At 40.7% G+C, this 13,585-nt stretch overlaps 1 protein-coding gene across 1 annotated transcript in view; it reads right to left on the reverse strand.

Annotated features, from left to right (window-relative positions):
• Positions 1 to 13,585, reverse strand: part of CNBD2 (cyclic nucleotide binding domain containing 2) — a 66,228-nt gene that overhangs the window by 21,280 nt on the left and 31,363 nt on the right. The window contains exons 9-10 of the mRNA XM_072735975.1: positions 6,025 to 6,139; positions 1,667 to 1,844 (exon numbers count right to left, since the gene is read on the reverse strand). Coding sequence (XP_072592076.1) covers positions 1,667 to 1,844; positions 6,025 to 6,139 — 293 coding nt within the window. The remainder of the gene's footprint in view (positions 1 to 1,666; positions 1,845 to 6,024; positions 6,140 to 13,585) is intronic.

The raw sequence follows: 13,585 nt of genomic DNA on the forward strand, positions 1-13,585 counted from the left end.
GCTGACGGATGCTCAACATGGGGAAGAAATCTCTAAATCAGAGCTGTCCAATAATTGAACAGACTGCTTTGACATTGAGTCAGCTCTGTGCCCCCTGGGGACACAGCAGAGGTTTGGGCTCTCCTTCTTGGCAGGAAAACAAAAAATAAATGGCTTTGTTTCTTTGTCTAAAAGACAGGTTTCCTTGGGCAGCCTGTAGATTCTGTACTTTGTTCATGTTGGAATTAATTTTATACAGCAATCCTGTTGTGCTTTCTTTGTCTAGGTGAGGTATAAGGAAGAGACAGACTATGTTAGTTGGATTAGAGGCAGGAAAAAATTGTCAGCTGAGAATATAGCTGATATATTCACCCAACTCATAAACTCACACAACACATAAACAAGGCAGCCTACAATTCTCACCCCCCCGGGACATGCCTAGCATGGTTTTTATTCTTCTGGGTCCAATATGTCTCTTCTCCCTTACTGATTTACAGCAGAGAAATTGGGTCTGTTCCAACCCTACCTTCAAAAGAACTGGGACTGGGACTTGAAGCACTGGATCCCTTGGAAAGAATATCCACCAGAGGGAATAACAACTCAGAAGTCATGGGATGCTCCTTATGGAGGCCAGTAGGCTAGAAATGTTAATAGGCAAAGGACTTGAGTGTAATGGTACTTTGGGCAGCATAGAGATTGTGACACTGATGTTATTAGTATCATTGTGATATTTTAATTTTGCATTTAATGGTGGTGGGGGGGAGGTGTTATGTTGCTCTGGGTCCAGCGTTGAACTATATCTCTAGGCAGGTACCACTGAGTGTCCTTTCCTACTCCTCAGCCTCTCTGGGTTGAGGCAAAAGCGCAGCCCTCATTGTGTATTCTTATTCCAGCCATAATAGTCATACCAAACAACAAAACTGAGCACTAATCAGCTGCTCAGGTTTGAATCCTGGTTCTGCCACTCCCTACCTGGATGACCTCAAACAAGTAAGTTAGTCTCTCTCTGTAGTTTGGTTCTCTCACCTGAAAAATGGGACTGATAACTATACTTACCCCATAGAGTTATTGGGAAGATTAAATTAGATAATCCAGTACCAGGCACAGAATATTCCACAAATGTTAGCTATAATTACTATTATCTTATTTAATTGCTGGCCTATGACGATACTAGGACTTAAATACTATTATCTACAGAGAAGAGAACTATGGCTTAGAGATGTCAAGCCTCTTGTGCAAGGACACAGAGCTAAAATAAGTGGCCAAGCCAGGACTTGGACCTGGGTTGAAGTGACACCAAAGCCCAGGCTCTAATCTACTGCCTCCTTTAGATGGGTAGAATTTTCTGAAGAGGCTCAGAGTTAGAAAGGTCCACTGACACACAGACCAAGTATCATAACCAAAAGATCTGCCCTGCCTCTCCTTCTTCATATGGGTTCCGTAAGAAAGGAAGAAGCTAACCACCTAAAGTGATCCTGTGCATTACAGGCACAGAATGCAGCTCTTGGGTCTCAAATCTAGGATTCTCTAGGCTGCCTTTTATATATACTCCAACCTTTGGTGTTGAGAGGTGCCTGTTACCTCTGACCCCTCCCCAGTATCCCTGACATTCTGTCCTTTTAAGTCATATCTCCCTTTTCAACCAGAATCTGGACCCTTCTTTCTGCGAGGAGCTAACTAAGCTTACTTGATCTTTGGGCCCAACATCTTTGGAAGAGTATTTCCTGAGGTTTTAATCCTCCTACTGAAGCTGGTCCCCTGTTGCTCCCAGGAGTTCTGGAGATGCTTCAGTTTCAGAGAGCTAAAGTCCTGTACAGGATATGATTTGATCTGGAATTCCTTAAATCTCTCCACAGGAGAAGGTTCTGTTAGAGAAAGCACAGAAAAACACATTAATAGTTCTTTGCATATATGAGGCCTGTGCTGACGATGGTGAAAGGTATCCCCTACTCATCTGCCTGGCCAGGCTGGTGCATGAGCAAATAAGGAAAAGAAAAAAGGAAAATAATGTGGTTTCCATGTATTGTCTCTCTCTGCCAGGTCCTGAGCAGAGCCTTCACATACATTACATCCAGACAAATGTCACTGGCTCCATTTAAGAAATCAATGAGCATCCAGGAGTTTAAGTCACCCAGAAAAGGGCTGAAGCTTGGATTTAACTCACGTCTACCTGATTTAAAGCTCATAACTTTCCACTAATAGGTCATATTTATCTGGGACTGGGGACAGAGGCAGCAGTAAGAGCTAAAGGAATGATGAGCCATAAAACTTTGGATGAGGTAATTTTCTGGAGCCTTCATAGGATTATTATAAGAATTACAGATCAAGGGCTCCTGGGTGGCTCAGTCAGTTAAGCCTCTGACTCTTGATTTCAGCTCAAATCAGTCTCAAGGTCCTGGGATCAAGCCCCACATCAGGTTCTGTGCTCAGCATGGAGTCTGCTTAAGACTCTCTCTCCCTCTCCCTCTGCCCTCCATGCCCCCACCTCGTGCACAGTCTCTCAAATAAATAGTCTTTTTTAAAAAATAGATCTTTAGTGTTAGAATAAACTATTAAAATCAATGTTAATAAAAATAAACCCAAAATCTACAAAAAATTGGCCTAAATTAACAGAACACATATAAAAAGCCCTGAATAAACATTTTTGGAAGGCTTTTTTGTCAATATCCATCAATATTTTAAGTGAGCATGGCCAGTATGCACTGGATTGATTACTTGATTCAATAATTCTAAGAATTTACCCAATATTTCCTTGTATAGGGATGCAAAGATAAACATACCATGAAAATCGCCCCAGCAAGGTAATAGTGAAAAATTGGAAATTACTCAAAATATCTATAAAAGGTCATTGTTTTAACTAATTGTGGTATATACATACAGTAGGATAAAACTCAGCTATTAAGATCTAAATACAGATCTAAAAAAAGAAAGAAAAAGAAACACAAATCTATACTTATGCTTCCAGCCAAATGGACTAACAGGGACTAGACTTACTCTCCCACCTAAAACTACTAAAAAAAACCTGGGATAAATGTATGAGAAAATGGCTTTCAAGACATTGGGCATAAGGTCATGAAGAAATCATCCCTGCAAGATAGAAACAAATGAGGTAAACCCTACTATTGCCCAAGCTTACTGCCTGGAGGTTTTCCAAGCCATGTTGCAGGGAGAGGGAACCCAGGGGGAGCCCAGAAATTTTCCTGAATTGATGAGACAGAACTGAGAGTTTGGGGAGGACAAGGCAATGAGAATTCACAGAGCACAGTACCTGAGAGCAGAGAACTGCACAAAGAAAGAACTCTGAAGATCAAGGCATAATAAATGGAAACATATTCTATATTCATGGATTGGAAGACTCAGTATCATTAAGATATCAATACCACTCAAAGTGAGCTATGGATTCAATGCAGTCCCAATCAAAATCTCAGTGACTTTTTGCAGAAATGGAAAAATCCATTCTAAAATTTTTATGAAATCTCAAGGGACCCCAGATAACCAAAACAATCTTGAAAAGGAACAAATGAAAGGACTCATACTTCCTGATTTCAAAACTTACTACAAAACTACAGTAATCAAAGTAATGTAGTATTGGCATAAAGATAGACATATAGACCAAAATAATAAAGAGCCCAGAGATAAACCCTCAGATATATGGTCAAATTATTTTGGCCAAGGGTGCTAAAAATTCAATGGGCAAGAACAGTCTTTTCAACAAATGGTGCTGGGAAAACTGAATATCCATATGCACAAGAATGAAGTTAGATCCTTCCATCCGACCACATATAAAAATTAACTCAAGGGATCCCTGGGTGGTGCAGCGGTTCAGCACCTGCCTTTGGCCCAGGGCGCGATCCTGGAGACCTGGGATGGAGTCCCACGTCGGGCTCCCAGTGCATGGAGCCTGCTTCTCCCTCTGCCTGTGTCTCTGCCTCTCTCTCTCTCTCTCTCTCTCTCTCTCTCTGTGTGTGTGTGTGTGTGTGTGTGTCACTATCATAAATAAATAAATAAATAAATAGATAAATAAATAAATAAATAAATTAAAAATAAAAATTAACTCAAAATAGATCAAAGATCTAAATGTAAGGCCTAAAACTATTAAACCCTTAGAAGAAAACACAGTGCAAAAGCATCACAACATTGGATTTGGCAGTGATTTCCTGTACATATATCAAAAGCACAGGTAACAAAAGAAAAAATGGACAAATTGGACTTCATGAAAATATAAAAAGTTCATCCATCAAAAGACAATATCAACAGAGTAAATAGGCATCCCACAGAATGAGATAAAATATTTGCAAATCATATATCTGGTAAGAGATTACCATCCAAAATATATAGAAAATTCCTAAAACTTAAAAAAACAAAAATAGATAACCAATTTTTAAAAGGCACAAAAGCTTGCATAGACATTTCTCCAAAGCAGATATGTGAATGGCCAATAAGCTCACAAAAAGATGCTCAACATCACCAATTATTGGAGAAATACAAATCAAAACTACAATAAGATACCACTTCATATCCATTAGGATGAATATCATTTTTAAAAACCGAACAAACAGAACATAACAAGCACTGGTGAGGATGTGGAAAGATTGGAACTCTTGTGCATTGTTGGTGGGAATGTGAAATGTTACAGACACTATGGAAAATAGCATGGCAATTCCCTAAAAATATTAAAAATAAAATTACAAATGACCCAGCAATTCCTCTTCTGAGTATATATTAAAAAGAAAACAGGGTCACAAAGAGATAACTATACACCCATGCTCATAGCAACATTATTCACTATAGCTAAAACATTTAAGTTCTCAAGTGTCCACTTGGATGAATGGATAAGCAAAATGTGATATATACATACAGTGGAATATTATTCAGGCTTAGAAAGGAAGGAAATTCTGACATAGGCTACAATATGATGATCCTTGAGGGCAGCATGCAGAGCGAAATAAGCCAATCACACAAAGACAAATACTATATACTTCCACTTAATTGAGGAAATAGATGGTGTTGATGGCTGTCCAATATATTTAATATGAATGAATATATTAATTACCACTGAACGGTATGTTAAAAATAGTTGAGATAGGAAATTTTATGCTATGTGTATTTTGCCACAATGAAGAAAAAACTTGGGTAAAAACTTTTATGGGATGCAGCTTTCCTTTGGTGGATTGGCAGTGGAAAAGAAAGAAAAAGAACTGACATGAGAGGGCAGCTGGGGTGGCTCAGCGGTTTAGCGCTGCCTTCAGCCCAGGGCGTGATCCTGGGGACCCGGGATCGAGTCCCACGTCAGGCTCCCTGCATGGAGGCTGCTTCTCTCTCTGTGTCTCTCACGAATAAATAAATAAAATCTTAAAAAAAAAAAAAAAAAGAACTGACATGAGAAGTGACATTTCCTGTGCACCTGTGTATAGACCCTGTTCATACACAAGCTGATTCAGCCTCCCTTGTAACCTGTATGATAAAGACGACAGACTTCTACTATATACTAATACATCCAGGTAGCATTCTAAGAGCTTTATATATTTATTTGCTTAATTTCATTAACAAGTCTATGAGGTAGAGACTATCCGAGGGAACTGCTGGCACAGGGACACAGTATCACACAGCTAGGAAGAGAAGGACCCTGGATTCAAACACAAGCAGTTAGGCTCCTGGGCCGGTGGGCCTAACCACAACACTACTGTGACGGATATGAAGAAACCAGGCCCAGGGGCTTGGGTACTCACCAGAGTCATCCAGGTAATCAGGGAGATTCAAACCCAGCTCTGTCAAGTTCCAGGCTCCTTCCACCCCTCTCCCCAGGAGCACCTGACACAAAGGGAAAGCCTAAGAAGGAGGAGCTGGGGAGGGGGGAGGGGGGAGGGCGGGCAGGAGCCTCACCTGGCGGGGCCATGTGGGCCACGTCGCCACAGCTGGGAGTAGAGGGGATCAAACCAGACATCCTGCCAGGCCTTTCTAGCTCTAGAGGTCTAAGATTCTAGGGGCAGGGAACTGGGAGCAGCAGGGCCCGGGCGCCCCCTGCTGTGCGCAGCTGCCAGTTACCATTGAGGTGGGTCTTCAGAGATCCGCCATCTATGAGCTCCAGGTGCTGCCAAATCCACTTGTAGTAGAAAGGTGAGGTCCCAAGGTCTATCAGACGCAAGACTTCACAGCTGCCCTGGGAACATCAAGGGACATAAACAAAAGGGCTAGTCCCTGAGGCTCCAGGCAGGCCAGACTTTGAAGATGAGCTCTATTGCATCTTACCCCAGTTTACTTGGCTAAACGCAAGTGCTTTCAGGTTCCTTTAAAAAAATTTTTTTAATGAAAATGTTACTTATTTCTCATAAGTTCAAATAGTTAAATAGGCATGAGAACGGAAATAAATGTTGGCACTGGGGGGGAAAAATCACCATAGAGAATGTTCTTGGGACACCAGGTGAAACTGACTATGGACTATAGATCATATGGTACATCAATGTTAAATTCCCTGATTTGGATAATTATTCTGCAGTTAATTTCTGGCTTTAGAAAACAATCACTGAAGTATTCAGGGGTAAGTGAGTATAATGAATAATATTTAACTCTCAATTAAGGCAGGGAATAATAAATATGTATATATTTACATGCAAATGTGGCAAAATGTCAACAGTTGGTGAATCTGGATCCAGGTTACTTAGGGGTTCTTTGTACTGTTCTCACAACTTTTCTATAAATTTAAAACCCTTCCAAAATTAAAAGTTTAAAAGACATTCAAATCAAACAGAAGAACATAAACTTAAAACTATTTTATCCTAACACCCAGAAATAACAAGTAGTAGCATTTTGGTGACAACTAGTTCAAACTTTTCTCTGTAAACCGTATATACATATAAAATTTTTCATAAGTGAGTCGTTTCATATAAAACAGATTCTTATGACTTTAAAAAAAAAAAACTCAATAAATAGGGCAGCCCGGGTGGCTCAGCGGTTTAGCGCTTGCCTTCAGCCCAGAGTGTAATCCTGGAGATCTAGGATCGAGTTCCACATCGGGCTCCCTGCATGGAGCCTGCTTCTCCCTCTGCCTGTGTCTCTACCCCTCTCTCTCTGTGTGTCTCCCATGAATAAATAAATAAAATATTAAAAAGAAAACTCAATAAATACATCAAGGACATAATTTCACACCAAGTAACATGGTTCTACATTATTGTTTTTAATGATTGCATATTATTCTATGTATGCCATAACTGACATATAATTTAAAATAAGATATAGTTTATCAAAAGAAGTCCGACATAAAGAACAAACATTGTATGATTCTATTTATATTAATTGAAAGAACAGGCAAAAGTAATCTTCTGATAGAATCAGAAGAGTGGTTATCTTTGGTGGGGGGATTCTGCCTGGGGAAGGGTACAAGGGAGCCTTCTGGGGTGCTAGAAATTATCTCTATCTTGGTTTGAGTAATGCTTACACAGGTATATATATAAGTCACAATTCACTAAGCCGTAAAGTTTAGATATGAGTTCTTTATTGCATGCATGTTATACTTCAAGAAAATATTTTTGAGGATTAATATTCAGTTGTTTCTAATTTGTCAGCATTATATATAATTCTGATTTTGCCTAGGACAACAAAACCCCTTTTATAAAACTCACTATCTTAAACTCTCCTGCAGTGGGGGGATGGCAGTGACGCAGTTCTGGCTAATGGCCTGTAAGTGGGAGACTGATGAATAAAACTCCCAGGAAACTTACGGTTGTCCTACCCCTCTACCTCCGACTGAATCTCAGATGTGACAGCCAGAGGTAGAATAGTCATGTTGTGACCACTAGGATGAAAGTTATAAGTTGTGGATGATGAGGGGAGAAGCTAGAAGGGGACTGAGGTCTTGAGGACTTCAGCAAACAACTTTCTAGCCTTGGATTGCTTAATTCTAGACTCCTGCAAAACAAAATTACTATTCACTAAGCCATTGCAGTTGTGTTTCTAAGACAGCAACTTTAACTGATAATCTTGTACACACATCTTAATGCCCAGAATGGTCATTAAGGCAGTTCACAAATACTAAAGTTCTCCTCCCAAACACAAGGCAGGATTGTATTTTTTTCCTTTGAATCAGACATGGCCTTCTTACTTGCTTCGGCCACTTTCCTTAGCAAAGTGACTTCTGATAATCTGAATGGGAACTTTAAAAGCCAGTGCTTGATTCTTAACATTACCCCTCCCCTGTCCTATTGACTATGGAAGCATTCGTGAAGATAGTTTCCAGTGGCCTGGGTCTCCAAGTGACTGTGAAAAGCAGGGCCTCCTGCTGATCTGCTGTGATCAAGTAGTGGGAGGAAGGAATGTGTCTTTGTTAGTTAATCCACTGAGGTTTGAGGATTGCTTATAATTGCAGTACAATCTAGTTTATCCTAATTTAATACTCATGTTTGATTACCCCCTTGGGATTGTTTCCTACAGGTTCATGTGTTTTAAAGTTCAATATGCACTGCCGAACTGCCTTTCAGAAATGTTAGTTTATACTCCTCCAGCAGTGCATAACTGTTATATCTTTGTGTTACATTGACAACTGAGTTTTCAATCCTGAGTCTTCACAATCCTTTCAATCTTTCCTGATCTGATAGGAAAGAAAGGTATGCCATTTTTCTGATTTATTCTGTATCTTTATAAAATCTTACCTTTTTTTTAGTAGGAACTGTAAGAGACACATTATAGTTAAAGTTCAAGACAAATTACCATTGAAGAGAAAGGAGAAGGGATCAAACATTTAATAAGCCCTCATTATGTACCAGGTGTTGGGCTTGGAGGTTTAGTCAACATTCATACATTTATCAACAGGAAACTGCTGGTGCCAGAAAAACACAGGTGAACACTCCTCTCAGAAAGTCTCTTGTGGGTCTTTAATCCCATCTGTATCTGTGTAGGAAACAATTTCACCATGTGCCCCCAAGTGATAAATTGTCCAAAATGAGCTGATTGGGAGCACTAACTATGTTTTCTGTGGCACCAGAAAATTACCTTCCCTAACATTCCGGGTTTGGCAAGACATCCAGGCCTCTCACTGCTGATATCGCCCTCTCGAGGCCATATCCACAAACTACAGGAGCTGGGACGACCCAGCCTCCTTAGATGAATACTCCCAACAGCTGGCCTGGTGGGAAATTAAAAAAAAAATGGGAGAAAACAGCAGTCCCTTTAAATGGGGGCAGGTGCTCTTCAACTCCAGCCAGAGGGGGCTGCATCGCAGTACAGCCTGGTATTGTCTGATCTTCTGAATATTCAAAAGAAACCAGAAATCCGGAATTTTATCTACAATCTTCATAATGATTAAATCAGCTTTGAATAAAACACTGTAAAGGACAAGTCAAACTCACCTACTAGCCAGGATGTCCCACACACACCTGCTGTCACTTTGTGATATCTGTATCATTTTTCTCAGAATGAACTTCAAGAGTGCCTGCATTAGAATCACGGGCTATGTTTATTCAAATGCAGATTGCCAGAGTTAATGAATGAGACTCCCTGGGGTAAGGCAGAAATTTGCCTTTTTAAGAAGTTCCTTAGGGGCACCTGGGTGGCGCAGTCTGTTAAGCGTCTGCCTTCTGCTCAGGTCATGATCCCAGGGTCCTGGGATTGAGCTCCACATTGGGCTCTCTGTTCAGTGGAGAGCCTGCTTCTCCCTCTCCCTCCTGCTCATGCTCTCTCTCACTCTCTCTCTTAAATAAATAAAATATTAAAAAAAAAAGAAGCTCCCTAAAGTGTTCTTTATGCTTAGTCAAATCTGAAAAACTCTTCCCTTAAATCCGAGTTCTCCAATTTTAGTGATATCAGAATCACCTAGAATGGTTGTCAAAACAGAGCTTTGGATTGAATGGCTCTTGGGTAGGCTTGAGAATCTGCATTTTTAGTGAGTTCCCAGGTGATAGCTGATTAATGCCACTGATACAGGGACAACTCAGAACCATTGAATTTGAGGATGAATGTGAACTAGTAAGTCTGTGCAAGACTCGCTCTTATCCTTAAAGACCTTATGAGGTAAGACAAAGAAATGGAGGCTAAAACAGAACTTTCTGCTGGTCAAGATGTAATCATCATGCTGAAAAGCAGGTCTTGAACTTTTATCCCTTACCACTCGTGCCCCCTATCTTTCCTGGCTATATATTATCAAAAGACCTCAGAGTTAAATTTGTGGACACATGGCAATCTTGGCTTTGGAAGTGATCACCCCCAAATTTTAGGAAATAGGAAGCAGATGCCAGGGAGGAAAAGGAATAACAAAGAATTTAGATTGGCCTTCAGGGCTCCCTGCTACCATTCCCTCTTCTAGGCTCTCCCCACTCTCCTCACATGACCATCAGAATCCTCCAAACTTATCAAACTATTTCCTGTGGCTGGCAAGGGCCTCATCCCCACCATCCTCTGGGTCAGATCCTGTGCATCCAGTCCCTTAGCGTGCAGAGGCTGGAAACCAAATGCTCCCAAACATCTTCCAAGCCCCCTTGCAGCCAAGGAGGTGATTTGGGTCCCCCTGCAGGAATGCACTTGGGCACTTGGTTTTGGACTGGAGGACCTCCATCATGTTCGTGGAGGCAGGAGCTATAGATGTGGGTTCCTGAACTTGGCAAGAGCAGCAGCCCCTGTGACTGTCCAGTCTGGACTCTGACTTGGAGTCATTTGGGGTCATCTTCAGTCTAAGGTCTGTTCCTTCAGGCCTCCCCATCACCAGTAAGTCTGTTAGCCCTTCACCATCCTGCGATAACTCCCTTTTGCGCTCATTTAGCCAGTCTCAACTCTCTTCTCTGGGACTGAACCCAAAATAAATAATAACGCAAACACTCCCCTGGTGATAAGTTTAATAATTGGCTCTCTGGGAAAATGTATGCATGTCTATAAATCTTGTGCTTGTAAAGGGTGTGCTGCACACAATTTATAAATAATAATAAAACATACTACACTCTTACTGAAAGTTCCATATAGCCAAGCAATTCTCACTGAACGTTGTTGCAGACTCTGACTGAGTTCTTGTAACAACCATGACCAATCTATAGTCACAATTCAACCGTGATTTGACGAATGAAATTGCATCTAATCCATTCTTTTCCCAATAAATTTAATATTATTAAGTCTGGTTTGTAATATACTGGCAAACTCCTTCTCACTCTTGTATAAATTACATTCATTAACTAAGACCACCTCTAGCACTACGTATATTGGAACTTCGCTTATCATTGATTAACTCCCATGATGAATCTATGATAAATAATGTTTATTTTTTTTAAAGATTTTATTTATTTGAGAGAGAGTGAAAAAGAGCATGAGCAGGGGGGAGAGACAGAGGCAGACTCCCCATCAAGCAGGGAGCCCGATGCAGAACTCTATCCCAGGACCTTGGGACCATGACCTAAGCCAAAGACACTTCAGGCTTTGAAGTGAAGTGTCTGAACCACCCAGGAGCCATGAATAGTGTTTAAATAAGGAAAAACATTTCCATAATTTTCTTCTATTTACAATGTAATGGCTACAGACCCAGCCCACTCTTAAATGTAATCTGTATCATAAACATTTTCTCTATAGCTTTAAGACAAATCAGCAAAACCATAAATCAAAACCTGACTCAGGGTGTCTGCTGATTTCCATTGTATATATACTCCCGCTGGGGCCAATTTTCAGGTACCAACATGAAGTCACAGAATGTGGAGGTGGGAAGATACATGTATAATTGTGCAGTATTCCCACCAGATAGATAAAACAGACATAAACAAACTCTGGAGCACAGAGAGTAGTAAAATGCAGTAATGTCATTAGGAAATGATGAATTTTCAGTATCTATTACTCTTGTTTTCCATAAACTGTACTTAATTGTAGGTTTATATAATTTAATTTTTGATAATTATTGTGTTTGCCATCTTGCAAAACTGAAAACTTAATCAGCTCTCACAGGCCAATGAGAGCCAGCTCTAGCACACAATCAGTCTTGCCCCTCCTTTTGTCTAATGGTCCAAAACTTCAAGGCTCAACTCTTCCCTCACCTTGTCCAGGTAGCCTTCTTTAAGACCCCCAGCCTTTAGAGAGAGGCCTCTCTCCTAAATCCTTGTAACTCAAAGAATTTGCATTAATCACTTGGTAGTTGGCCTGGATAACTTTGTCTTTGCTCAGTATCTAGTGGAAGGGAGGTATAAGGAAAGAGAAACAGTCTTTTCCATCTTCATATCCCTCCAGAGCATGAACCAACCTTGGCAAAAAAATCAACAAATGTTTGGTGGCTTAATGTGAGCTATAGCTATATGGGAAATACTGAAAATTTGAGGGCATAGTTCTGGCTCTGCCATTTACTAAATGGGTGGCCTTTGTTAAGTGTCTTAACTTCAACTTCTTCATTGTAAATGTGGAATAATAATAACTTCCTGATAGAGCTATGATGGAGATTTATGGTGAAATGGTACTACTTACACAGGTAGTCATCAAAGCACCGCTTAAAATAGCAAAAGACTGGGACAACCAGTCAGTCCATCAATCGGGAACTGGCTAGGGATGCCTGCATGACTTAGGGGTTGAGCATCTGCCTTCAGCTCAGAACGTGATCCTTGGGTCCTGGGATCGAGTCCCACATCGGGCTCCCTGCAGGGAACCTGCTTCTCCCTCTGCCTTTGTCTCTGCCTCTCTCTGTCTCTCATGAATAAATAAATAATCTTTAAATTAAAAAGAAACAGGGAACTGGATAAATTGAAGTGCAATCACATAGTTAAACACTGCACAAATGGTAATATATATACGTTCTTTCTGGACTGATGTGGAGTAATCTGCAGAAATACTCTTGAAACAGCCAACTGCAGAACAGCCTACATCATATGACACCATTTATGAAAACAAGGAAAGAACATACACATGCAGGGGTGCCTGGGTGGCTCAGTTGGTCCTGGGATCAAGCCCTGCATTGGGCTCCTTACTCAGCACGGAGCCTACTTCTCCCTCTCCCTCTGCCTGCCACTCCCCTGCTTGTGCACTCTCTCTGTCAAATAATAAAGTATAAATAAAATCTTTTTTAAAAAAAGAACATACACATGCATTTGCCTTTATATTCAGGGAAGAGACTGTGGTACAGGCACAGAGGATCATGGTGACAGTGACGATCCCCAGTGAGGAATACTGGGCAGCAGGGGAAAGAGGTGAGAGGGAGACATTACTCTTTTGAACTTTTTGAATTTTGAACCACGTGCATGTATTATCTGTTCCAAAACAAACCAAAAAAATGAACAATGCTAGTAGAACCCCTGGCACAGAAGCAAAGGGTCTCAAAAACAGGGCAGTTCTCAAGATGATTGTGAAAAGTACATAGTAGTTGAGGAGAGTCAACAAGTGACAGAAAGGTCGACTCAGATCGCAAAGCTTTTGTTATCAACCAACAGAGAAGTTGGCACGGGACAGAAATCAATGCACAAAAGACAAAATGTAGATAGTAAAAAACACGATGAGTCTCACCAGTAATCAGGAAAAATGTAAATTAAATACTCAATGAGGTAGCAATTGTCATCTATGAAATTAGGAAAGTTTTGAGAGGATGGGGAAGCCTGGCAGAGGTGTGTGACACCTGTAAAGATGCACACTGCTAGATAAAGTGGATTCTTTTGGACAGCAACTT

This window comes from Vulpes vulpes, chromosome 14 (genome assembly GCF_048418805.1).
Source record: "Vulpes vulpes isolate BD-2025 chromosome 14, VulVul3, whole genome shotgun sequence".
NCBI lineage: Eukaryota > Metazoa > Chordata > Mammalia > Carnivora > Canidae > Vulpes > Vulpes vulpes.